General features: G+C 40.4%; 2 protein-coding genes across 2 annotated transcripts; one reads left to right on the top strand and one right to left on the bottom strand.

Annotated features, from left to right (window-relative positions):
* Positions 1-10,248: 10,248 nt before the first annotated feature.
* Positions 10,249-25,636, bottom strand: LOC115926890 (spindle and kinetochore-associated protein 2-like). The gene is made up of 8 exons (XM_030992491.1): positions 25,496-25,636; positions 24,069-24,152; positions 22,910-23,086; positions 21,951-22,082; positions 21,372-21,450; positions 12,263-12,381; positions 11,129-11,248; positions 10,249-10,404 (listed from the first exon to the last, which is right to left on the bottom strand). Exons 1-8 carry the CDS (start codon positions 25,559-25,561, stop codon positions 10,345-10,347), a joined length of 837 nt encoding a protein of 278 aa, XP_030848351.1. The 5' UTR covers positions 25,562-25,636; the 3' UTR covers positions 10,249-10,344.
* On the top strand, positions 13,802-21,247 carry LOC115926891 (RE1-silencing transcription factor-like). The gene is made up of 2 exons (XM_030992492.1): positions 13,802-13,924; positions 19,868-21,247. The coding sequence occupies exon 2, from the start codon at positions 19,872-19,874 to the stop codon at positions 20,538-20,540; it is 669 nt and encodes a 222-aa protein (XP_030848352.1). The 5' UTR covers positions 13,802-13,924; positions 19,868-19,871; the 3' UTR covers positions 20,541-21,247.
* Positions 25,637-27,675: the final 2,039 nt, after the last annotated feature.

Here is a 27,675-nt window from a genome sequence, read left to right as displayed (position 1 = left end):
ATAACATGCGGTCGAAGAGGAAGTGATATGATGCACGATGCATATAATCCATATCGCATACGGTATCGGTAGTAGTATGCGGCGGCGGGCTTTTGGTCTAGATTTCTAGATCTAGTCTAGATTTAGGAAATATAGTACATAGATTTCAACTGTTTCCAGTTTTTTATATCCAAAATGAATTACTCAAGTAGGATCTTAGAACTTGTATCTATTCTAACATTATGCGTGTATTCATATTCCACACTAATACATTTTTAAAATACGATTTTGTGTTTATGCTTTATTTTCTACGCATTTTTACCTTGAGAGTCTGAATATGCAGACTAATTACGGAATGTACAAGTCCCTTTTTATGAATGAAACGGGAATACTGACGGAAAAGAACACAACAAAGGATTAATTTTCACGAGCACAACTAGCCATCATAATAATAATAAACCTATTCTTATATAGCGCATATCACAAAATTAAAACTTGGGGGGCGCCAGCCCCCCAAATAAAATTCAACCATGACTTATTTTCAATTCCATACAAGTAATTTATAAAATGTTCGTGATATCACATGATTTTCAACAAAATGCGTGTTTCTCCATTTCTGTTGCAAAGTGACACATTCCCAAATAGCCAGGAAGAGCATATGTTTTTTTATAGTCACTGATGGGCCTTAGTGGCCACTAACAGTAACACCTAGTAGAAAATTCCTCTCCAAAAGCTAATGCGACAAGCACTGCCGGGAGAAAACAGTATCCACCATTATTGGGCTGTGCATGCACAGATTTGCGAACGAACGTTCCATACGTACATTTATTTATTCATTTATTTATTTATTTCACATATTTATTCAGGGTATCAGTCATTCAGATTAAAAACTGGTCTTCCATAAGGCCCTGTCTCAATAACAATACACACATATACAAATCATGTAACACTGCACGTGTAACGTTAAGGGGCCCAGTGAGGAAACTAAATGCAGACAAGGATCAAGAGTAGAGAACGGTACAACGAATCGTCTTCTTTCTCTAATATATACGGCAAAGCTTTCGCGCTTCGCACGGAAGGGGGGAGGGGCAAATTAATTCAGACTATAGGATTAAAGTCAAGAGCGGTACAACGAATCGTCTTCTTTCTCTAATAAGTTAATGAAACGTGAAGGCTTCTGCGCTACGCGCGGGATGGGCGAAAATGATTTCAAACAAGGATTAAAAGAAACAATTAAATGAAACTTCAAAGCTTCCGCGCTTTGCGCGGGAGGGGAACTGAATTCAGACAAGGACACGATACAACGGATCGTCTTCTTTCTCTAATAATTTTATGAAACGGCAAAACTTCCGCGCTTTGCGGGGGAGGGGGGGAGGGCAACTGAATTTAGACTAGGATTAAGAGTCAAGAACGGTACAAAGACTCGTCTTTTTTATCTAATAATTTAATGAAACGGCAAAGCTTCCGCGCTTCGCGCAGAATGGATGAAAATGATTTCAGACAAGGATTATGAGTAATAATTAAATGAAACGTCAAAGCTTCCGCGCTTTGCACGGGAGGGGGAACTGAATTCAGAAAAGGACACGATACAACGAATCGTCTTCTTTTTTTAATAATTTTATGAAACGGCATAGCTTCCGCGCTTCGCGCGAGAGAGGGGGGGGGGCACCTGAATTTAGAGTAGGATTAAGAGTCGAGAACGGTACAACGAATCGTCTTCTTTCTCGAATAAATTAATGAAACGACAAAGCTTCCGCGCTACGCGCGGAAGGGGGGGGGGACTGAGTTCAGACTAGGATTAAAGTCAAGAACGGTACAACGAATCGTCTTTTTTCTCTAATAATTAAAGGAAACGTGAAAGCTTCTGCGATACGCGCGGGATGGGCGAAAATGATTTCAGTCAAAGATTAAGAGTAATAATTAAATGAAACATCAAAGCTTCCGCGCCACGCGCGGGAGGGGGGAGACTAAATTCAGACTAGGATCAAAGTCAAGAATAGTACAACGTGAATCGTCTTCTTTCTCTAATAATTCAATGAGAGGTGAAAGCCTTTGCGCTACGCGCCGGATGGGCGAAAATTATTTCAGACAAGGACTATGAGTAATAATTAAAAGAAACGTCAGAGATTCCGCGCTTTGCGCGGAATGGGGGAATCTGAATTCAGACAGGGACACGATACAACGAATCGTCTTCTTTCTCTAATAATTTAATTAAAGGTGTAAGCTTCCGCGCTTCGCGCGGGATGGCGAAAATGAATTCAGACAAGGATTAAGAGTAATAATTTGATGAAACGTAAAAGCTTCCGTGCTTCACGCAGGACATTAAAGCGTCAAATGTGGTTCTCAAATTGCAAAAGATCACTACTCTTGGAGGGGGTAGCAGAAAGCAATTTTACGTCATATTACTCCAGGAAGTGCCTGAAAATGCGTCTAATGTGGTTATAAAATTGCACATTCTTCCATCCCCTCTTGGTCGCTCCGCTCCCTCGCAGCTAAAGCCTCGCTCTGTCACTTTATCGTTTTACATTATTTCACCCCATGCCATTTTGTGCCCCCTCCCCCCCCCCCCCCCCCACCCCCGTAAGAAATTCCTGGATCCGCCACTGATTCCCATACCCCTTGAGCTTCGGGGGCTCCGCTCCTTGTACCCCCGCCAGGGCTTTGCCACTAGACCCCACTTTGAAAAACGTTCAGCGGGACCTGCATGTAAGAGTGGGGGGTGATGCAGATTTGTTTTGTCAGCCCCCCCGCCCCCCCCCCCCAAACGTTTTTTCTCACTACGCCACTGACACCGGAGATAGAGGGGTGCTTCAAAGAGGGAGCATACGCGTACCCTAGTTAACACTGAGTGGGTGAGAGAAACGTCGGGTGAGAAAGGGGAAAAGACAAGGAAATGGCCTTAGTGACAGAAACGACGAATAAGGGAAAAACTGTAATCGGGAGATTTGGGGTCATTCCAGAAGGCTTGGGAAACAATAGAGGGGGCCGGCCGCATAAAATCTCGAGCCTCGGATTCAAAGTTAAACGTCAAAAACAGCCCCTGCGCTACAAAGGTCATCACTCTTTTGTGAAAAATTTGAAAAGGGCACAATATTTTGGATGTCTTTTAAATAGAAGCTATATACTCAACAGTCAAATTTTAAATTAACGGTAGAGGGGCTGCTTATTTTGCCCTTGATTTGGCTTCAGCTCATACCAACTCGCTTGTGCTTGTATTTGAACTCATGTCAGGGACGGATCCAGGGGGGCACAGGGGACACGTGCCCCCCCCCCCCCCGGCCAAAAACAAAAAAATTGTTGCTCACTACCCCCAAAAAATCGACTTGCGCCAAAGTGGCTTATACTTGAATAAAACAATTGGGATTTGGGTATTAATTCAGTCTTTGCAGATCCAAATAACACATCCCTTACAAAATTAATTATGCCACACATATCAAATATCGAAAATCAAATATCAACGAACATTTGTGCGTGTGTGTGTGACTTTGCTTCTGCAAAAAGCATATGCAATGCATTTCATTTGATACATTCAATTCATTCTCTCACTCCGCCAATCCCAATATAATACATGCTGTAGGCATCACTTTGGCACAAGTCGATTTTTTGCACTCTCGCAAACAATGCCTCCTGTTTATCCAAGCGTGAACACATACTACACCAAAATGATACCAAATGATAAATGTGATAAATCGTTTTTCTTTATGCCTACAAACTGTGTTGAAATTTTGAATATTGTCAATTCATTGAAAATTAGTTATTCTTGTAGTCATGATGAGATGAGTACGCACTTTTTAAAACAAATAGTATAGGAAGTATTGTAACGCCTCAATTTTGTAATTTATCACTTACAACGGGAGTATTTCCGGACTCTCTGAAAATAGCAAAAGTAATTCCAATATACAAAAAAGACGACTCTTCTCTAATTTCAAGTTACCGACCTGTTTCTATCTTACCAAGTATTTCTAAAGTCTTAGAAAGACTGACTTATAATAGACTGTATGATTTTCTAACAAAAAATGAACTGTTGTATGAAAATCAATATGGTTTTAGAAAATTTCATTCAACGGAGTTAGCTTTGTTACAATTATTTGATAGAGTGTCAAATGCCTTAGCTGATCATAAGCATGTTAATATTGGAGTATTCATGGATCTGAGCAAGGCATTTGACACTCTTGACCATACAATAATTATACGTAAATTTGAATACTATGGATTGAGGGGTGTTGCTATACAATGGTTTAAAAATTATTTAACAAATAGAAAACAATATGTATGTTATGATTCAAATGAATCAGAATTAGTATCTATAACGTGTAAAGTGCCCGGGGGTCAATCCTCGGCCCTTTGTTATTTCTGATATATGTAAATGATATTTATAATTCATCAAATGCACTACAGTATATTTTATTCGCTGATGACGCTAATGCATTTTGTTCCAATTCAGATCCTTTTAAGAAATATTAACGCTGAATTACCAAAATTATCAAAATGGTTTAGAAGTAATAAACTGTCTCTTAATTTAAAGAAAACAAACTATATATACTTTCAGAACAGAAAAAATTACGATATTCCTGACATTGAAATTACTTTGGATGGTGAATTATTGGAAAAAAAGGATAGCACGAAATTCCTTGGTGTTTTTATTAATGAAAATCTGAGATGGAATAATCATGTATGAAAAATTCCATTTAAGAAATCCAAAAACCGCGTTGGCTCTCAAATCCATTAGACACGCCGGCCCAGACATCTGGAACTCTCTGCCCATTGTAATAAGAAACCTTAGGACATTGTATTCTTTTAAGAAGGCAGTTAAAACTATGTTATTGTCTAAGTATTGATCATGTCGTGTGTAATTCTACTGTATTCATGTTCGTGTGTACATTGACTGTATATTCAACAATGATGTGTAATCGTCCATGACCTAGCATCGTTTTTTTTCCATTCATGAATGAACCTGTATTCAATCAGCAGCTGTATGAGATTTATTGTATTATTACCAACGCTCCTCCTCCTCCTTCTTCTCTGCAAGTCACTCTTTTTTATTTTTATTTGTATTGTTGTATCTAAGTTGAGGGCTGCCGGCACGTCAAGCTACTTTGCTTATTACTGTAGCCCTCCTGCATCTAATGTATGTTAATTTCCATTCAATATATTTGTTTAAATTCAATATATGTGTTTAATATCGTTTATTATCTGTATAAAAATTATATACACTTGAAATATTGTATCAAGCCATATTATGTTCATGAAAATGTATGATGAAAAAAAGAAAAAAGATGCAGAAACCAATAAATCAAATCAAATCAAACGATTTGGGATAAAACACTCTTTTATAAGATGTATAATAATTCACTGTTCATAGATGATTTTTTAATTAATTAGCAATTTTCTAGGTGTAAACTTTGTTTTGACTCACACGGTATATCGCCCTAATTGAGTGCGCTGAGAGGGTTGCTCTTTGAGCAGTCTCCCATTGAGAGGGCGTTCTGATGTAGGTGTTGGAATTTGGTTCGGTTCGGTTTAGCGAGTTTGCTTAAATTAAGTAAAGTAGTTGAATTGAGTTGAGTTGAGTTCTGGCACTTGTGTCGGAGTGCCTTTTCGGTGGAGGTCTCGACTCTACGCGAGGATCTCTGATCCCTTCAGGTATTACATTAAATGAATAACATTAAATTGAATTATGTTATGTTATTTTACAGTTACTTCTTAAAAATCTATTTACATGTGACACCAGCGGACGTGGAGAACCTCATGACAGAATAAAACTTTCTTTTAGGTAATCCTCAGGCGTCCGCTGGTGGCATTTTCACTGTCTTGTAACTCGTAATGTTATATGCTCTGTGTTGTCATTTTTATTTTGTTTATACATGTACCTGGAAATCAAATAAATCGAATAAAAAAAAAGAAAAAGAAAAAACGTACATATTGGGCTTAGGGATTTTCTACAATGCTTAATTTCACCATTCAACATTGCAAAATCTCGCTTGGTCGCTACGCCCCCTCGCCCAATAACACAAAACTACTAGTTATGACACTCCGCCCACACTCCCAGCTGTGATTTATCCATAGTTGGTGTAATAGATTTTTTTCTTCTTCATTTCTACTACATAATTGTGTGTTATCACAATCATGATTGTTTCATTTTCCCTTTAAAGCAGACGCGTAGCCAAGGGCGGTGGGGGCAATAAAAGGACGTAGGAGGGGGAGGGGAGAAACTGAATTCAGACAAGGATTAAGAGTCGAGAACGGTAAAACGAATCGTCTTCTTTCTCTCATAATTTAATGAAACGTCAAAGCTTCCGCGCTTCGCGCGGTAGAGGGGAAACTGAATTCAAACAACGATTAAGAGTAGAGAATGATACAACTAATCCTCTTCTTTCTCTAATAATTAAATGAAAAGGCAAAGCTTCCGCGCTTCGCGCGGAAGGGGGCAACTGAAATGGGACAAGGATTAAGACTCGAGAACGGTACAACGAATCGTCTTCTTTCTCTAGTAATTTAATGAAATGTTAAGCTTCCGCGCTTTGCGTGGGAGGGACACTGAATGCAGACAAGGATTAAGAGTCAAGATTGGAACAACGAATCATCTTATTTCTCTAATAATTTCATTAAACTATGAAAGGTCACAGCTTCCGCGCTTCGCGCAGGAGGGACACTGAATGCAGACAAGGATTAAGAGTCAAGATTGGAACAACGAATCATCTTCTTTCTCTAATAATTTTATTAAACTATGAAAGGTCACAGCTTCCGCGCTTCGCGCAGGAGGAGGGGTGGGGAACTGAATTCGCACGTAATGGGGGGGGGGGGGGGGGGGCGGGGGGACAGCGAGCTGCCCGAATATGAATTTTTGATATCTTTTCTCGTTTATTTTGGTGATCAATAACACATTTTTGCTCGCTCGCTTCGCTCACTAGCCGAATTGTGAAACCAGAAAATTACTTTTTCTGGCTTTTTCAGCCCCCCCCCCCCCCCCGATGAAAATTGTATAACTTAAAGACGGGGAATGTTGATATCGGACAAAAGACGTGACGTCAGCCTGCCCTCTTTCCAAAATTGTGCCTGCTTGTAGGTACCGGTATGGTGATTCTAATGTGACCTTGTCAGTATTGGTATGATGAGTTGAAAAAACGGTCTGTGCAATTTTCAAATTTCCGCCCCCCCCCCCCTCCCTCCCCTATCGGAAAATCCTGGATCCGCGCCTGTATACTATTTTTAAAAATACAGATATACAACAGTTTTTCCTCTTGAAATTTTCTACTGTATCAACCTGCTTAAGACAGGTCAATGATGGCCTCTTAACAAACGAAATGCTTAGTTTGTTGTTTTGTCTGTTTAAAAAACGTATCAGCCATGTATACAGATGAATCCGTTCTAACTCGGACCAATTAAGACGACTCGGCCCAGCTGCAAAAACGGTAAGTTTTTTGTCATTTTACCCTAACCCCAACCCTAACCCTAGTCCTAAACTTGCAAAAACTGACCGTGTTTGGAGCTGGGCTGAGTTGTCTTTGGTCCGAGTTAGAAGGAAGAAAATGAAATTGAACTGGAAGCCCGACTGCTGAGAACACAGCATTCTTCCAGAATCTCGGGTAAAGATAAAGGTAAAGATGCACTAGTATGTGAAGACAGATAAAAGACTTTCTTGGTGTATATATTAAGGCCTTTAAAACAAATTATAATCATTAAATATTATAATCATCTATATAATCATTCTGATTATTTTTCCAATTTGTATGACGATGATGATTATCATAATATTCATTAGTTATCATAATAATTCTTTTCATTATTAGTATTACTATTATCTTTTTTTTAATACCACAAACCCTGAACCCTATGTTCAAGCAATCAAGCACTACTTTATGTACCAAAAACCAATACTATATTCTATGGGGGCAGATCTTTTGCAGTTGCTGGATCAAACCTTTGGAACAATCTTCCCAAATTCCTACGACAGGCACCCACTTCTGCAACGTTCAAATCTTCACTAAAAACGCACATTGAATAACACCTTCCTGATTTGGGTGGTGCCTTCTCATTATGAAGTTCTCTGACAAACACAGAAGGAAGCAATAAAAAAAACAATTGTCTTCTGGAGAGGGGCACATTCTTAGAATTAGACCTATGCAATTGGGTTTTCTTCTCCACCTCCTTTGGTTTCCCCTTTGTTTTCTTTCTCTCTTCTTCTCTCTTTCTTCTGGCAAATTTAAAGTATGGTTAATGAGAGTGAAATTCCCCATGAACTACAAAGGTTTTTTAGCTTGTTGTGTACTATTGTAGCAAACTTTTTGTTTAAAGGTTACACATCGTTTTTCCAAGATTTCATAATTCTGAAATGTAGTATGAGCTAATGTCCCAATACTCCTGTACCATATCCAATCAATTTCAAACCCACTCTTTCTTCCGGTCACAAAGCACTTCTCAATACAAGTATCTCAATATGATTTAGTTGCAAATGCCATCTAAAATTATCTTGTTAGTTGCGATTAAAGGACTTTCTCCTTTTAAAACACTGAGCCTGAGCCTCTCCACTTCACATTTCTTCCCTTTCAAACCGTCCGTCAATAATTTTTTAAATTCATTCCTTCCATCTCGATCCATCCAGGAAAGCTCTCCATGATTAGTGGTTCAATCAAACTTTTGATGAAATCCTTGCAAAATTTACCGGATGCATTATCAAAAAAGAGCCAAAAAAGTCTGCTCATCCCGTTCCAATTCCAACCACCCCCCCCCCCCCCCCCTTGAGTAAAAAAAAAAAAAAAGGCATCTAACATCCCCCCCCCCCCTTGAGTAAGAAAATAGGGAAAATAGGGGTAAAATCAGGAAGAAGAAAAAAAAAAAAAAAAAAAACCTGGATTTTTTTTTAAGCGGGTAATTATCAGGCCTGATATCATCATCGACACCAAAAATGTTCAATAAACTGTTTTTCAATACCGATTCGTCATTTCTTGACTTTTAGAAATACTAGTATATTCTGCAAGATACATGCTATTAGAAAACTGTAGCATCAAAGAAAAATTCAGGGTTGCCAATTTGATAAAGAAAAGCTGACCAATCTTGCAACTTGCTTTGGCATGCATTCTCATACAACTCTCAAACACAGTTACCTTCAATACAACACAACATGAAAAGGCATTGAAAGCATCATATAATATAGGTTATTTGTTTATTTGTAAAATATTTACATATATATATATATATAGACATATGTCTGATTATAAATATATACATGCTGATGGTTGTTGATATGCTAACATGGCCAGTACATGTACAAGCATTACAATTTATAAAGCTATATATTTAATTGATCTCTTTTTATTTTCCTATGGAACTATTTTACATAAATTGGAGTCACCAACTAGAATCGTTCTTAAGACAGGATGTGAAAGTGCAAGATATTTCTTTGATTAAAAAGAAAAATTGTATTTTCAAGTAAAGGTTAAGATGTAACGGAAATCTTTTATAATTTTTTATGAAACTCAGGTGAGAAAGGAAGGATTGGATGACACAACTGCTTTCTTGGTTAAATGGGGTCCTTTATCCTCTCCATATTGATTCAACCTGCTTTACAATGAGATATGGAGAGGGGTGATAGGACAGAAACAGAGAGAGAGAGAGAGAGAGAGAGAGACAGAGACAGAGACAGAGAGACAGAGAGACAGAGACAGAGACAGAGAGAGAGAGAGAGAGACAGACACAATGAGAGACAGACACAGAGAGAGATACAGAGACAGACATACAGAGACAGATAAAGAGACAGATGCAGAGAGAGAGAGAGAGAGACAGAGACAGAGAAAGAGACAGACAGACAGAGAGACAGAGACAGACAGAAAGAGAGAGATAGAGAAAGAGAGAAAATAATGAGAGAGGACAATGATGTATATATATTAACATCATAGACTTTGGCGGCTTGACACTATTTTGAATTGTTGATGGCAGCCACTTGTGAAAGTTTCAGGCTTTAAAGTAGTCTAGGGAAGGGGGGAGGTGTGACCTAAATATTTTCTTGACATTCAATTTTTCCTGGGCCTGGAACATGATCTAGGATAACCTGCTCAACCCTCTCCAGGGCAAACATGGAGAGTAAACTGTTAACAACAGAATAATGAAAATCAATTTTCTCTGGGAATACAAGAATTGCCTGAAGGGTTTCAAGTCACTGATGAGGAATGGTAAGATCGTGGGGTCAAAAGGATTTTTAAAATAAACCCACTGATGTCTGGTCTAGGCCATTCTAAAGACTAGATAGCTTTAGAGAGTCTGCTATTTGTAATGTTCTTGGGCTTATTTCTGTAACCTGGCATGGCAAGCATAGTCTAATCACCAGACCCTGGATAGCGTCATGTGCTCTTTCCACATTCATACACATCATAACAACTTCACTGCTCCTGTCCTCGTTATGTTAATGATCTTCAGTGATCGCAGAGTCTGCAAGGGGACAAAAAGGAAAAAGAACGTACAGTATAGCAATCAGTATCTGTTACAAAAAAGTCAAAATGTATCTGTTGAAATAAACGGTCTTCTCAATGAATAATGTTAAAAGGTGATCAGTACAACAGCTATTGAAGCTCATGAAGAACGCATCTCCATAGCTCCTAAACCAGTTACAATTCAAATCGTCCTTGTTTTCACGAAGTGACGGTAGTGAGGAAAATCGTAACGCAAAGTGAATGCAATTTTTTTTCACTACCGTCACTTCGTGAAAACAGCGACGAAATGATGGTACGGCTTATGAGAAAGTCACTGCATCACAACCAGCAGACTGAAATGTTGAATAGCTTACATTATGAAGTAGGATATACATATACAAAATATATACTATGACATTACTTTATTTAGATTCATATTACAGCATACTTCTCCCTTTAAACATTGAAAATAAAGTATTACCCAATACAATTTCTTTCTTATTACGTCTTCTCACTTCTTTATGAACCTATGTATAATATACTACACTCTGTTAAATTCCTGGCAAATGAGAAATTTAAAACCAGACTTATTCAGTATAGAATTCAGGCTCATTGAGCTCAAGCATCCTCACTAAATAATGCATTGGTGTTTCACTCAGTTTGAGCACTCTTACGTTCCAATCATTTACAGGTAACATGCATCTCAGATTTAACATTGTTTAACAATGCCTTTAATCACTTACCTTGAGTTTAGCTTCTCCTGTAGCCCCTGTTATCTTCATACCCATCTTACTCATGTCAGGTACACTCAATGCAGCAGTGTTCCCTTCTGTCTTGAAGTGATCATGGAGTCTACTGTATACCTACGTGTACAATGAGAACCAAATATTGAATTAACTGTCTACAAAAGAATTGAAAATTGAAAACAATGGCATTCTAGAAAATGTTGGGAAGCAAGATGAATACCATGTTCTCTTAAATATGCTCACTCAATATTGATTCAATTTACTTTGACAACTGTCATCTAATTTGCATAAATAATACAATCAAAACTAAGTACATTTTGATCAGAAAATCAAAATGTATTTTTATCTAATAAGTTCGCTGTCCACATGTTTGTGTATATTGCCGCGCCGGTGTTCCACCAAATCTCAAATTAAATCCTAAACTCTTCTCTTGGTGGAACATCAGCAACACAATATACACACAGAAATCATGAATTTTATTGAATTGAATAATCTCTTGGAAATCAGTGCATATGAGAACACTGGACGTCTGTGAGACAGCATCAGGTACTGCCTTCTCTATCTGTAGGGCATTCATTGCTTAATTCAGCTTGACTTTATTGAATTGAACAATTGAACAATCAGTTGGTGTCATAGAACCTCCTGTACGCCAGACAGCTTCATAATGTATTGCACACAGTACCATGCTTGATGATGGAGAGGTAGAAAGGTATTAGAGGGGCTATGGAGTGGATTGAATCAATCAGCTAGTTCACAGATGCAATCTGCGCATGGGCAGATGAAGGTCATTTGTACCAAAATGGTAGAACCCACAGAGATGAATATGAAAGTTTATGTAACATTATTCATTTATGCACCAACGGTACATTCTATGATACGCAGGTGGAAGTATTCTTTTCAAGAGGTCAAACAAAAGGTATTCATGAAGCACATCTAGGACTTTGGCAGTTATTATTCTAAGATGCTCAAAGTGGAACTTCTCCATGTGTAAAAGATCTGTGGATATTTGGGGTCATTTGTACCATGAGCTTTCTGTAAACTCCCTTATTCTTTCATTGATAGCGATGAAATTGAAACTGACAATAATTATACAACATGTTAAAGCCATTACAAAGATGGGTGCGTTCTCACCCTGTTCACATCTTCAAGCTTTGCTCTTGCCCTAACGAGATCTGAGACTGATGTGAACTCCTCTTCGGTGATAGGGACCATGTCACTAGACTGGGATCGAAGCTCTGCTGGTGAAGGACCTGTCAAATCAACAAAATCATGAAAGAATTTGTCAGCCTAGTCATTAATTATATCATCTAGACCATAGCATAGTGTTCAAACAGTAATACCCTAGTCATCATATTTATGTATGCACATATTGCTCCGATTGTCTCATTTTCGCTCGCGTGAACATTGCCAGCACAAACCACTGACCTCTACCTCCTGAACGGATCATCGCCCATTCCCATTCACTATACGTTACGTACTAAAAGGCTGTATTGTCTGACCGTTCATGAATATTCATGTTTTTGCTAAACTCTGCAAAATGTTTGCTTTTACTAAATGGAAACATTACAGTGGGGGGTTGGATGAAATGGACATAATGAAATAGGCAGAAGTGATCTATGATAATTCATGCTTTTTATGTTTCGTGTGCTCGACCTATAATCTTCAAATCGCTTGGTAAACTGAGTCCAAAGTTAGACTTGTTTCACATGTGTATTATAGGCAAGGACGAGCTTGCAACCTATTTTGAAAAATTACGGTGGGTGAACTTTCAAAAGTTAATGAGACATGAGGGCTCCAATGAAAGAGCTAGTGATAACGTACGTCAGGGTGGATGTGCTTTTCGTTTAAACAAAAAATGAATTTTTAACGATTTTTAAAAAAAAAACGTCCATAGGCTAACATGTTAGGCTGCTGACTCTGATCATGCTCTGACGACAAGGGGCGTTGTGAAATGAGACTAAACGGAGCCATATGAAAATACATGGGCACCATCTCCACTCCCTGGGTAGTGTTTCTACTATACATGTTTCCACAGTAGCAACCAGAATGGCTTTCAGCATAATAACTATTGCCAATTTCTATCATGCATACATTCAATTATAGTGGCTATTATCTCTGATGTATAGAATAATGTTATCTTATATACTTTACAGAAACACATCTGCACTCTTTTCCCAACAAAATAAACGTTGTATTTAGTAGCGAAAGCTTTAATTCATAACACTACAAGAAAAACAGAAGTGTCTCATGTTTTATCGAGTTATGAAAGGATTCTGAAAATAGCATCGTACTAATGTAACATATTATATCTACATGTACAGTATGTACACTATACATGTTAATTAAAGGATTCCTTTAAAAAAGGTATTTTAGTCATGTCAAATGATGTATCTCTATGTGGAGGATTCCAATTGATATTACATCTTTATATCTACAGGTGAAATGGTTCCTACTAAAGGCAGCATTATCCTATTTATTGATGTCATTCATCTACATCATCTTCATGGAGCCAGAAGGGTGGTAACTCATCATTCTACATAGAGATATTGCTCTTCTGGTTCCAAACAGACAATAACCCTAAGAGAATTTACGAAAAGATTCACGAAATACAATCCTTCTATACATCAAATGTTATAGCTATTGTGACGGAATGTTACAGTGTTTAACCTGAAGAGGGCAACATTTTGGTCAGATTGATATAAGTGATTTGATAACGCTGCGAACGGGCAGTCCGTGTTTTGTATTGATGCAGTAAGGAATGCAGTAAAGTAAGCTGAAAGATCAAACATCATTGTAAGTTGTCGTTATTTGTCTCGGATATTACTTTGATTGAAGTGATTGATGAATGCATGATTGAGATCCTTGTTGAATAGTTGTGAGTTGTGAGAGTCGACTGTCTGGGAGAGTTGACTGATTTATAAGACGAGACCTGGTTCGTGTCGTTCGGAATTGCTACCAAGTTCATGGGTCATGCTTCCAGCGTGAAACTACATACTAAGACACGGACTCAAAACACGCCACCTTTTTAGGTGCTAACGTGAGCTGCGAACTATCGAGAAGTGCAGCCAGGTGAGGTGCCAAGTTGAGGTGCCAAGTTGAGGTGCAAGTTGAGGTGCCAAGTTGAGGTGCCAGGTGAGGTGCCAAGTTGAGGTGCCAAGTTGAGGTGCAAGGTGAGGTGCCAAGTTGAGGTGCCAAGTTGAGGTGCCAAGTTGAGGTGCCAAGTTGAGGTGCCAGGTGAGGTGCCAAGTTGAGGTGCCAGGTGAGGTGCCAAGTTGAGGTGCCAAGTTGAGGTGTCAGTTGAGGTGCCAATTGAGGTTCTACTTGAGGTGGAAGTTCTTTGTGCTACAGCTCTTAATAAATTCACCATGGATAAAAAGGAGCATCAAAGGTCCTCAGTTAATGAATGTGACCTAACTCAATTGAACACAGAGCTGGAACGTCTACGAATGGAGAATCAAATTTTACAGTTGGAACGTGACAATGCACGGTCAAAAATTAATCTGATAGAAGCAAGACAACAGGGATTGTCTTCACAAAGTACCGTCAAGCTTGGACAGTTCGAAGAACCATCTGTGAGAAGGAGAGTAGATACGGACATAGTTTTCAATGGACCGTACACTGAGAGAAACAAGGGTGAAAACACGCCCGAATGTGGAGAGAAGAAGGGCTTGTATCCTGAGCTATTGACCCCAGACCGGAAGGTTGGAACCGATTGTTCGACTCCTGTGCCGGATACCATGTTTTCTCAAGAGTTGGCTGGGGACATTGGGTCCCCTTTCCTTGAAGGATTCGATCCCAATTTTCCATGGGAAAAGGCCAGTGGAAGAACGAAATCGGCTCTTACGAAGAAGCCTGACAACAAGCAGGGTGATGTGGAAATAAAAGAAGAAGTTTCTAGAGATTGTTCAATAGGAACAAAACAGAGCCAAAGGCCTTGCATAACACCTGATCGGTTCAATGGACAAACATCGTGGCATCAGTACTTGAAACACTTTGAAGCATGCAAAGATATAAATGGTTGGACAGAGGAGCAGGCAAGTGCTTTTCTGACTGTAAGCCTTCAAGGTGAAGCACTCCGTCTGTTGGACCATCAGCACGATCGCAAACTTACGTATAGGGGACTGACCAAGCTCCTAGAGCAGCGATTTGGCCCAAGTCAACAGGCAGAAAATTTTCTGTTTGAATTGCGTCATCGCCGTCAAGGCCAAACAGAAACACTGAAGGAACTTGGCCAAGTCATATGTGAATTGGCAATCAAAGCCTACCCAGACATTCCAGAGGTTGGGAGAAAAAGGCTCGAGAAGAACCATTTTATTGAGGCAATAGAAGACCGGACTATCCGAGAAGGAGTGCACAGAGCTAGGCCAAAGGACATTGACGAAGCTATTCGTGCGGCCATAGAGACAGAGAACTATGAAAGAATCGAAGAAGAACGAAGATCGGAGAGACGTCCGCACAAATTGGTGAGGGGTTCAGAAAAGGAATCTGAGCAACTCATCCAGAAATTGGAGCATTTGTGTGAAAGGCAGGCAACACAATTCGAGACAATGACAAGGCTCATGAATGAAAGATTTCTTTCTTCTGAGAGAGTTCCCAAACCACCAACTCCTGGAAATTCCGGCAAGAAATGGCGGAGAAAAGAAGATTTGATATGCTTCAACTGCAACGAAAATGGACATTTCGCAAGGGAATGTCCTCTTCCTGAAAAGGAGAGGTCGGGAAACGACGAACAGCTGACCGGAAGGTCCACGGGAAGGCTGTAAGAAGTAACGGACCTAGTCGACTTGATGATGGAAGGATTGTAACACTTACACCTAACAAAGAACCCAAGCAAGGCTTATTTGTAGAGGGTACCATCAGGTCTATAAAATGTAGATTCCTCATCGATACAGGTTCAACTGACACAATTGTTAGAACTGACATGTACTACAGTATTGCGAAAGAGCAGAGACCGGTTCTTGAACAAGACAACGTCAGGGTTCAGCAGGTAGATGGAACGCCACTTGATGTGCTAGGAGTTGCCTGGACAGAAGTCAAAGTTGGAAAGACAATCTTTCCATTAAAGGTCATCTTTGCTAATATTAGGAACCAGGTAATACTTGGAATGGACTTTTTGATTCCAACCGCTGGGGTTCTAGACTTCTTCCGGCTGGAACTCATCTTGAACGGGGAACACATTCGATGCCTTAACCAGATAGGGAGATCATTCCTAAGAAGGATTTTAGTGAAAGAAACTATTGAGGTGCAACCAGGTCAAGAAACGCTCGCGCAAGGTGAGATCGCCAACTGTGTGGACGAGATGACGGGTACTGCCATAATCGAACCAGTTGCAGGCGGAGGCGAATTGGCTCGCCATGGGCTGGTGTTGGCAAGGTCCCTTGTCACTGCAGAGGCAGATGTTTTGCCACTGAGGTTGTTTAACCCGGGGAACAACAAGATAACACTTCGCCGGGGAACAATGGTCGGGATGATCTCACCAGCGGAAGTGCATGAAAGTGGGGAAAGGACAGAGAATAGTGGAAACGATGAAGTTCCTTCATACCTACAAGACTTGTTGCAACGAAGCCTGAGCAACATCGATCCGAAATATCACCAAGCTATCAAACAGTGCCTCGTGGATTTTCAAGATGTATTTTCTTCTGGAAGTCACGATTTGGGCCGGACCAATGCTGTCAGACACCACATCGAAACCGGCAATTCAAGACCTATAAGACAACGCCTTCGACGTCACCCTATCGTCAATCAGCAAGAGATTGATCGCCAAGTCAAATCATTAGTGCAAGAAGGTCTCATCGAACCTTCCGATAGCCCCTGGGCAGCCAATGTAGTGCTTGTGACTAAGGAGGACGGTACAAAACGGTTGTGTGTAGATTACCGCGGCCTGAATGTAGCAACTGTAAAAGACGCCTACCCTGTCCCCCGAATAGATGAGACCTTGGATGCACTAGGCGGGGCCAAGTGGTTTTCAACCTTAGATCTAGCTGCAGGCTATTGGCAAGTTGCCCTTGATAATGAAGCTCAAGACAAATCATCTTTTGTGGTTCGCGGTGGCCTATACAAGTGGAAGGTAATGCCATTTGGGCTGTGTAATGCCCCCGCAACTTTCGAGAGGTTGATGGAGAAAGTGATGGCTGGTCTACAATGGGACATATTGCTCATCTATTTGGATGATGTAATAGTGTTCGGTCGGACAGTTGATGAGCAAATCGTACGACTTCGCACAACATTGGCGCGGCTCCGGGAAGCCAATTTGAAATTGAAACCATCCAAGTGCAATTTGTTTCAACAGTCGGTGAAATACCTAGGTCACATCGTGTCTTCAGAAGGAATCACAACCGACCCTGCCAAGGTCGAGACCATTCGGAATTGGCCCAATCCCACATGCAGCAAGGATGTTCGAAGCTTCTTGGGGCTTGCATCCTATTACCGCAAGTTCATTCGCGGGTTCGCATCCATCGCATCACCACTTCATGAACTGACTGAGAAGGCTAGGCGTTTCGAGTGGAATGACGAATGTCAAAGAGCTTTCGAAGAGTTGAAGGAGTGCCTTATCCAGGCTCCGATCCTAGTATGTCCCTTACCAGAGGGGGATTTCCTGCTTGACACTGATGCCAGTCAGAATGGTATAGGGGCTGTGTTGTCCCAAATTCAGGAAGGCGAGGAAAAAGTAGTCGCTTACGCAAGCAAGAAGCTATCGAGGGCTGAGAGGAACTACTGTGTGACCCGTCGCGAGCTGCTAGCAGTTGTGTTCTATTTGAAATACTTCAAGCAGTATCTCTACGGTAGGAAGCTGACCGTTAGAACAGACCACGCTTCTTTGCAGTGGCTCCTCAACTTCAAAAATCCAGAGGGCCAATTGGCACGTTGGATCGAGGTTATCGCAGCATACAAACTGACAATACACCATCGTCCAGGAAAGAAACATGTGAATGCCGACAGTCTGTCCAGAAAACCATGTTCTCAGTGTGGCCTTGTTGATGACACAAGTGACGGCGAAGACACATCTACAGAGACAGATACTCCCTCCGAGCAAGTCCAGTTCCATTGTAGGGCAATTATTGCCTTACCTGGGGTCACTCGAGAGGCCTTAAGAGAAGGCCAGTTGGAAGATGATAGTATGAGCTGGGTATTGAAGGCTAAGGAAGGAAGAAGCTGTAGACCAGATTGGGAAACAATAGCCAACTCGACAGCTGCAAAGAAAACGTACTGGGCTCAGTGGGACCAATTGGATTGCAAGCAAGGAGTACTATGCAGAAAATGGGAGACGTCGGATGGGGCATGCGTGAAATGGAAGGTTATCCTGCCACGGAAGTACCGAAAAGAATACCTAGAAGCAATCCATGGGGGTACAATAGGAGGTCATCTAGGCGTTACCAAGACATTGTCAAACGTAAAACAGAGGGTTCATTGGTCAGGCATGTCAGGAGACGTGAGGTCATTCATCCGGTCGTGTGACCTGTGCGCCAGAAGAAAATCCCCCTCAAAGAGGGCACGTGCTCGACTTCAACAGTACGAGGTGGGAGAGCCAATGGAAAGAGTAGCAATGGACCTTGTCGGGCCTTTACCAAAGACCATCCATGGGAATCAGTGGATCCTTGTAGTAGGGGATTATAAGAGCAAATGGATGGAAGCGTATGCGCTTCCGGATGCTCGAGCTACAACAGTGGCCCAAAAGTTTGTCGAAGAATTTGTGTGCCGTTTTGGTGTCCCTCGTGAACTACATACCGATCAAGGAACTAATTTTGAATCGCAGGTGTTTGCAGAGATGTGTTCCCTGTTGGGCATTCGAAAGACAAGAACAACAGCTTACAACCCGAAATCAGATGGGCTCATTGAGAGGTTCAACAAAACCCTCATCAATATCACCGCCATGCTCATCGAGCAGTCAAAGAAGTCTAGGGAATGGGATGAGTGCTTGCCATATGCAACTAGCGCATATCGCTGTACTGCACAAGAATCCACGGGAGAGTCAGCCAACATGCTCATGCTCGGGAGAGAAGTGACGCTTCCAATAGACCTGACTATGGAGAATCCAAAGTATCCTAGCTGTGATGAACCAAAAACAGACTACGCTGAAAAGCTACGCCAGAATCTACAACAAGCTCACGAACGGGCTAGCGAGTGTCTTAGGAAGAGTGCCAGGCGTCAGAAACGCAATTATGACAGGAAAGCTACCACCACTAATCTCAAGGAAGGACAGTTTGTTTGGTTATATGATCACAGCAAGAAGAAGGGGGTTTCCCCGAAATTACAGCTGCGATGGATGGGTCCTTACCTAGTGGTTACGAAGATCTCAGATGTTACGTTTCGGATTCAGCTGAGTCGCCGATCGAAAGCAAAGGTAGTACATGTAGATAGGCTCAAGCTGTACACTGGTGAAGATCTTCTTGCATGGGAGTATCGCCTTAGAGTTCCTGAGGAGGAATTTCCCTTTGCTGATTCTCCTAATCTTTCCCCTGAGGTCATACCAGAAGAGATCAGCCCTGCCAGTGATGAAACTTTGTCAGATGATCATCAACCCCAGCTTGATGAGACCCCTGCTGATGACCAACCCCAGCTTGATGAGAACTTGCCTGATGATCATCAACCCGGGTTCGATCTTCCCACTGATCTACCTCAGACTCCCGTGATTGAGAGTCGCTATCCCAGAAGAAAACGAAAACCACCAGATTTCTTTTATTAAATAAGAATTATCGACATAAATAATTATTTGTGTTTTGTTCTTCACAATTGCAGGATAATGTCTGAGGAGTGGAAGAAACCAGAGGACTTGGATGGGGACCGGCTTTACAAGTGCCGAGAATGTCTTTCCACGTTCTTGTACCACCGCAGCCTGATGCGCCATATCGGGGAGAACCATCGGGATGGATCCCGGAAGTGGAACTGCAAGACCTGCGATTATTCCTCTACCAGGCGGGGGAATTATGAAAGGCACGTGGACGGACACCGAAAGGATGAACAGCGCACGGTTTCCAGAAGAGAGTCGAGCAAAGAAAGAGAACCGGTGGGCCGGGGCGGTGAAAGGGCAAAATCCCCAGATCGACGTTGTCCGGAGACGAAGAGAGACGACAGAGACCAGCCACAGGAAAACAACACAGCCATTATAAGTGTACATCCAACTCCAGTGCCTAGTATTGATTCTTCCAGAGATGCCAGAGGCAAGCCTCTTGCCATGCTTAAGAGAGCCGCATCCCAGGATGAGGTGGTTTCGTCATCGTCATCAGCATCATCTTCGTCGGAGGAAGCTGAGAGTGGAGGAGAGGGTGCCACTGGAAATGCGCGTACAGACAGACCGGTTTTCAAGAAAGCGAGAGTTGAGAAGAGGATTACGACGACCTTTACTATTGAAGGACGCGTAGTTCGTACGAGAAAGACGAAGGAGTTCTTCGACCGCTTCATACTTGTTTAAGTTAACACTAAGTCTTACTGGTTTACTTGATCTGTTTTGATTACAACTATAGGCCTCAGTTTACAATTTGCTTAAATCAGGTAGGCCTACTAGAGGTCAGGTTTTTTGTTGTTGTTGTAACTTAAGTATTACTAGTGATCTTACGAGAAAAGTGTTTTGATATTCTTTACATTTCCAAACGTATTTTGGACATTGTTGATCAATGTCTTTGTATTTGTGATTACTTGTGTTATATAATTATATATCTATAAAAATAACAGGAAGAAGAGAAAAAGGCAAATGTGTAGCTTATTACGTTGATTTGCTTGGACTTTCTTATAGATTGGTTAGGAAAACAAGAATTAATAGTAAAAACCGTTTTACATGTTTTTAATGCCTATATTGTTGAGCTATGTTTAAAATGTCGTTTCGGTAGGTTTAGAACGAGGACGTTCTAGTCTAAGTGGGGGGTTGTGTGACGGAATGTTACAGTGTTTAACCTGAAGAGGGCGACATTTTGGTCAGATTGATATAAGTGATTTGATAACGCTGCGAACAGGCAGTCCGTGTTTTGTATTGATGCAGTAAGGAATGCAGTAAAGTAAGCTGAAAGATCAAACATCATTGTAAGTTGTCGTTATTTGTCTCGGATATTACTTTGATTGAAGTGATTGATGAATGCATGATTGAGATCCTCGTTGAATAGTTGTGAGTTGTGAGAGTCGACTGTCTGGAAGAGTTGACTGATTTATAAGACGAGACCTGGTTCGTGTCGTTCGGAATTGCTACCAAGTTCATGGAACCAGATCTCGTCACACTATATATGAAAGGATTCATGAAATAGTATCTTACCGATGTCAAATGTTGTATCAATGGGTGAAAGATTTTCTTCTCCCTCCGCAGTGTGTAACTCCTCATCAAGCTGCAAAGGCTGCAGTAGAAACACAAAGTATTTGTCATAAAATATGCCAATTTTCAGCAGCTAGAAACGACATAGATGTTGAAACACTTTTACTTCCCATCAGGCATCATGTTTACTAGGAGTGAAATGAATTCAATTTCAATTTCAATTTGAAAGCAAACAAGGCTAAATAGGGAGAGGGTGGGGAAGGAGGTAAAATCGTCATCTTCTTTTTACATTGCTTTCCCCAATCTCTCTCACAGCTTAAATGTTTCATTAACACCATAAAAAAATAAAAAAAATCCATTACTGTTATTCTTATTGGTTCTGATATATAGAACGTTTATATATAATTTTACTGTACAAAACACTCAATATCAGTTTTACATCACCCCCCCCCCCCCCCATTCAAAGACGACTGTTAAATGCTTCCAACTTTTAGTAATAACCATTCTAACTGAAATTACATTGACCTCACAGAAAGTCATCAAAACAGAAGTATTTACCAAATGAAATGAAACCTGACTTACTGGTACACGAGTCTGTTCTGATCCTGGTTGAGATGAGGTTGAGCAATGAGCTACAGGGGCAGGTGCGGAGGATGATACCGGTATACCAAGGATGGACTGAACAAGAGCTTCTTGCTCGGATATATCTGGGAGCTGACAACAAAACAAACGTCTTCAATAATGAAGAATTCAAATCAAATGAGTATACATGAAAGGAGACAAAGGAGAGAGAGAAAGCAAGAAATGGAGACTGACAAAGAGAGACAGAGAGACTGAGAGAGATAGAGAGACTAAGAGGAGGAGGGAGAAGAGGTACAGAGTAAGACAGAGAGACAGACAGAGAGTGGTGAAGCAAGAGAGAGAGAGAGAGAGAGAGAGAGGGGGGGGGGAGAAACGTTTAAATATGTGGCATGAATCAATATTTAATGTAACATCACCACTGAATAACGCTAAAGTAGAGAAGATGTCATGTATCGATGGAAGGCGTGGTTTGCAAAGAACAATCCCAATGAAAATTTGTCTTTTCAGAATAAACTGATAAAGCTTGATGCAAGCCACACCTAAAGATAGATTGTATAATGGGGCTTTACTTTAGGTAGCCAAGCTCTTTATGAACTAGGTACCAAGCACAAATGACCCTCTAAATCCAAAATCTTCACATCTTAGCCATCCATTAACAGACACAGCAGGATTGGTGAGCCAAAATTTGCTTATGTGACATTGTTCAGGACTTTATTTAGTCAAAGCTTTTGGGTTACAGTTAAGTTATGGTAAGGTTTTAGGTTAAGCAGAGGTTTGATTATGGTTAGGTTCATGTACATTGTTGAGGATTGGGTTGAATTTAAGAATTTTAATAGCATAAGAAAAGTGACTGCGAGCACTTATTGTTCAAGCATGTGTCATACAATGACAGGATCCCTTTGTTTTGACAATATTATGAATAAATGAGTGTAAATTCCTGCTTTCAAGGCATGACTAACCTCTGTGCCTGATGTTTGATGAAGCCTCTGTAATGCATGTGAAGCTGACATAAGCTGTTGTTTGATACCAGAGACCATCTCTTCCTGTGCTTTCTTGATACCTTGAGCTTCCTCCATGATGCTCTTATAATCATGTTTGACTTGCTGCAGTCGCTGGCTAAGCTCAAGGGGTGAGGTCTGCAAAACAAGTTAATCATACATGCCTTAGGGTTCTATTCTACACACTTTCATGGCTTAGTCTTAATTATGTAGTGTATATTGAACATTTTATAACAAATGTGTGAAAACATACATTTTCTTCCTGGGATATTGTTTGTTTGCGTTACATGTGATTTCATTTCAACCATATGGTACTTCTTTTTGTTATATTTTAACAAAATCTTTTGTAAAAGCAATTTTGTAAATGAAAACATCATTCCTATGACTCTCTTTCACAAAAGGCATATAGATGGCTGAAGAGACAATTCATTTCCAGTTAAGGATTCGATCTCAATCACTAATACAAGGCCATTAAAAAAAATATACATGTTTAGCGTCCCCGCCCGCTTCCTTTTTGGGGGCCGCCTAATATTTTTTAAAAATTTTTTTGATTTTTTTTTTTTTTTTTTTAAAGAAAAAAAACATGAAAAACACTGCTAAAATTGATCTATTTCTGATTTAAAATTTTTTTTTTTAAATATGTCGGCGGCCATCTTGAAAAATAGCCCCTACTGTCAGGGAAAATGTACAGAGCGACCATTTTGAGCGGCCATTTTGAAAGAAAAAAAAAAAGAAAAAGGGCCTCCTCCTTCCTATTTTTCGAAAAAACAGGACGCTAAACATGTTTTTTTTTTTTTTTTGCCCAATCATTATTCTAGAAGAAGGGTAACAAATCACTCCCTAATAGCCTTGGTAAATTATCCATACTTACAACAGTTTTAAGACATAACTTTTTAAATCTTATGAAAAGTATTTGAAAAAGAGTAACATATTAGGTCTATTATTAATCATCTTGACCAGTTGGAAACAATTTGATTTATGTTCAATAAACAATCCAGGGTGATCTTAGGTTCAAAAAGTGTTATAACTACAAAGAAAAGGACTGATAGAAATCTCACAACCAAGATCAGATCCTAGTACACATATCTTGGAAGAAAGGACAAGGACAAAAGATTCTTACCTGATCCTTTTCTTGGGCTCCTTCTTGAAACTCACTCTCAACCTTCCTGGACATGTATTCTACATCAGACTCGGCCTTCTGAAACTAAACAAATGAATAACAATATTCAGTCTAAAAGAAATCCTTGTTGACAAGACCATTTTAGGTTTCGTTTACATCACATTCAAGCTTCATGCAGGCAAATTAGTGCCAACTATTACTGAGGATAGGTGATATCAATTAGGGCCAAGTTACTGACCTCCCTTTGCCTGCTACTTTTTACACTTATGCTATAGTAATACATAGTATAATTGTAAAGTAGGTTGATCTATCAATTTGTCAACGCAAAAAAAAAAAACTATTTTCGAGTACACCGCATGTATTTGCATTTCTGGCAGAACAAAAACATCGCACCGATCACGAACTCTCAAAAATCTCACGAGAACTTAAGCTTGACTGAAAAGTCAGCGTTTTTGTAATTTAAATCCTATGTTAACTCATTATCATCAGGAACATGTGAAAGGTAAGCAAATCGTCATTACACTGGATGACCGGATTCTAGAATCAAATAATCACGAGTTGGGTACATTCTTAATTGATATTAATTGACCTTTATCTGTAGGGGCGCTGGTCGGGGAATAAGGATCGTCTGCAAAAATAAGCATCGTCCACATTTTCGCTGACAATTATGATTTCCCATCCGCGCGTTGGCGATGCGAAAAACAGATTTCGGATCATTTCGCAATGATTTTCTTGATGCATTTCACATTGACTTTATACAGAGACTTTCACGTTACGAGTGATAAATCCCGGGAAGACAGACACCCTATAAAAGTAGACGGTGAAATGAATTGGGGGTATTTTATTGCGCGGTAGATTTTTTTCTGTTTTTCACATCGCCAGCGCACAGTTCAGGAACCTGAAGAAACCTGCAGAGCGCCGAAGAAAAAAACCTCCGCGAAAATGCGGACAATCCTAATTTTTAGGACGCGTTTACGAGGGACATAAGACTATGCGAACAAATTGCGCCCTAAAAAATAAGGATGCGAAAAACAGAGGTTGAATCGATGATTCACGTCCATGGATGAATCGTCGGGTTCACGAAGAATCACCCTTTTTCCCATCAAACTCAAAGACTTTATTTTTAGACTTCTTCAAATTATCAAGTGGTTGGAACTTGGAACGATGCCTAGATCTAGAGGAGCCGAAAAACATTGTAAATCAAAATTTTAATTACTACCTTTTGACATGTCGAAAATAAGGTGACCCAACCCGGTGTTTGAATCGTTTTCCTGTAGGCCTACGAGCTCCGACGCCTTCGGCATCGGCGTCGGAGCTCCCTGGAGTTAGTGGCAGTGCATTGCACTCTCGCGCTCGCGACCGCTCCACTATTTTTTTATCCCGACTTCAATCCCGTTCAATTTACATAATTCTAAATAGGCAACTACCATTGCTTCAAGCTTGTCCACCATCCTCTCCATCTCTTGTGCTTGGTCTCCACTCATATTTGTCATGTTCTCCAACTTTTCTTCAGTTTATTAGACCGAAAATCTCGCCGAAGAAACTAGAAAATCAAATTTAATCTGTCCGCCGGGCGAATTTTTTTTCCGTACTCGAGAGGGCAAATACCCCATGTGCGCATGCGCGTGGACTTGTGATTTCTCTGCTACTTCCCATACGAAATGTACATGTATTCGCATCTACTGTGCACGATTCGCGTTCTACGAGTAAACGATGGCATAGTAGTCTTCAAACACAGACTCTGATTTGCCAGTTTGACAAATCAATATGCGTATATCGTGCGTAGCAATAGTACTAGTATTCAAGTCTGAGTAGTTGTATGATTCAGACATTTTAGTGCTTACAGAAATGCATCCCAAATTGAATAGCATGGTATAGTAGTCTGCAAGCACAGACGCTAATCGGACAGTTTGACAACATAGTGTCTTGAGTAGTGCTTTATATTCAAATATGTGTAGTTTTATGATTCAGACCCTACTGGTGCGTGTATTGGAAAGGCATCTCAACTTGCAGAGTGGCATAGTAGTCTGCAAGCACAGACGCTAATCTGACAGTTTGACAAAATAGTGTTATTCAAGTCTGAGTAGTTTTATGATTCAGACCCTACTGGTGCGTGTATTGGAAATGCACCTCAACTTATAGAGTGGCATAGTAGTATGCAAGCACAGACTCTCCTTTGACAGTTTGACAGAATAATAAAGGCCTATTGTGTATTGAGTAGTGCTTTTATTCAAGTTTTCGTAGTTTTCTGTGTTGTGCCACTGCTCTCTCACTCTCTCTCTCTCTCTCTCTCTCTCTTTCTCTCTCTCTAGCTCTCCCTCCAGTATGCTCGCACTCTCTGTATTACTTTTATTTATAATCATGGTCTGCTGAGAGCCAGAAGGATGTTAACTCTTAACACAACGAATGCCCTTCTGGCTCTGAACAAACGATAGTAGGCCTATATATGATAAACCCACACACCATAAGGTCATTTATTGGCCTTCTCAAAACCGTCATTCTGTAATAATATTTCTAACTTTGGTCTAATAACTCTTTTGTCAGTGCAATCAATGGTCGAACGCACCAGTAGGGTCTGAATCATACATCTACGCAGACTTGAATAAAGTACTTCTCAGCACACTACTAGTATGTTGTCAAACTGTCAGATTAGCGTCTGTGCTTGCAGACTACTATACCATTCTATACAAGTTGGCGACTTGAATAAAGTACTTCTCAGCACACTACTAGTATGTTGTCAAACTGTCAGATTAGCGTCTGTGCTTGCAGACTACTATACCATTCTATACAAGTTGCAATGTATTTCCATATGCACTACTGGGTCTGAATCATACAACTACACAGACTTGAATAAGCACATCGCGACACATACGCATATTGATTTGTCAAACTGGCAAATCAGAGTCTGTGTTTGAAGACTACTATGCCATCGTTTACTCGTAGAACGCGAATCGTGCACAGTAGATGCGAATACATGTACATTTCGTATGGGAAGTAGCAGAGAAATCACAAGTCCACGCGCATGCGCACATGGGGTATTTGCCCTCTCGAGTACGGAAAAAAAATTCGCGTCCGCCGGGTCTGAAAACTGAAGGTAGTGAACTGTGGTTTACCTCGAATTCATTATGGTATCTTTGAAACAATCAATAATTGAACCGTTATCTGTTTCCACACATAATATGCATGCTTTTACTGTGAGAGGAAAACAAATAGGCATACTCTGTCTGTGGAAAGAATTTGAGATTTTGAGTGACATTTTTTCCGTAGGCCTACTGATGAGGGCAATTTTTCTCACATTCAATCTTTAACAGTGAAAACTTCTTGTCTTTATTTTGCTTTGGACATGAATGAAATCCAATAATTTCCTGTTCGATCTCAATCTGAATGAAAAGACTAAGGCCATCACAGGCAAATATAACCCAAGGTCGCGGCCTCCCGGATCAAAATTCCAATAGGATCCGATAGCCTATATTGGACCCACATAAACCAATAAAAAATATCTATTGGACCAACACCAACGCACAGAAAAATATGCTAATGGACCAACAGAAAGCTTCTATTGGACCAACATCCATCCACGTCTTGTGGGTTTCTGTTGGTCCATTAG

This window comes from Strongylocentrotus purpuratus, unplaced genomic scaffold (genome assembly GCF_000002235.5).
Source record: "Strongylocentrotus purpuratus isolate Spur 01 unplaced genomic scaffold, Spur_5.0 spur5_scaffold_2, whole genome shotgun sequence".
In the NCBI taxonomy this organism is placed as follows: Eukaryota; Metazoa; Echinodermata; class Echinoidea; order Camarodonta; family Strongylocentrotidae; genus Strongylocentrotus; species Strongylocentrotus purpuratus.
This window is presented reverse-complemented; position numbering and strand designations above follow the sequence as displayed.

Excerpts from the sequence above, each read along its gene's own strand:
- LOC115926891 (XM_030992492.1), top strand. The coding sequence starts at position 19,872 with ATGTCTGAGGAGTGGAAGAAACCAGAGGACTTGGATGGGGACCGGCTT.
- LOC115926890 (XM_030992491.1), bottom strand. The coding sequence starts at position 25,561 with ATGACAAATATGAGTGGAGACCAAGCACAAGAGATGGAGAGGATGGTG. Across the intron at positions 23,087-24,068 it reads GAGCCCAAGAAAAGGATCAG|ACCTCACCCCTTGAGCTTAG; the intron begins GTAAGAATCTTT and ends CTTGTTTTGCAG. Across the intron at positions 22,083-22,909 it reads ATCAAACATCAGGCACAGAG|CTCCCAGATATATCCGAGCA; the intron begins GTTAGTCATGCC and ends TTTTGTTGTCAG.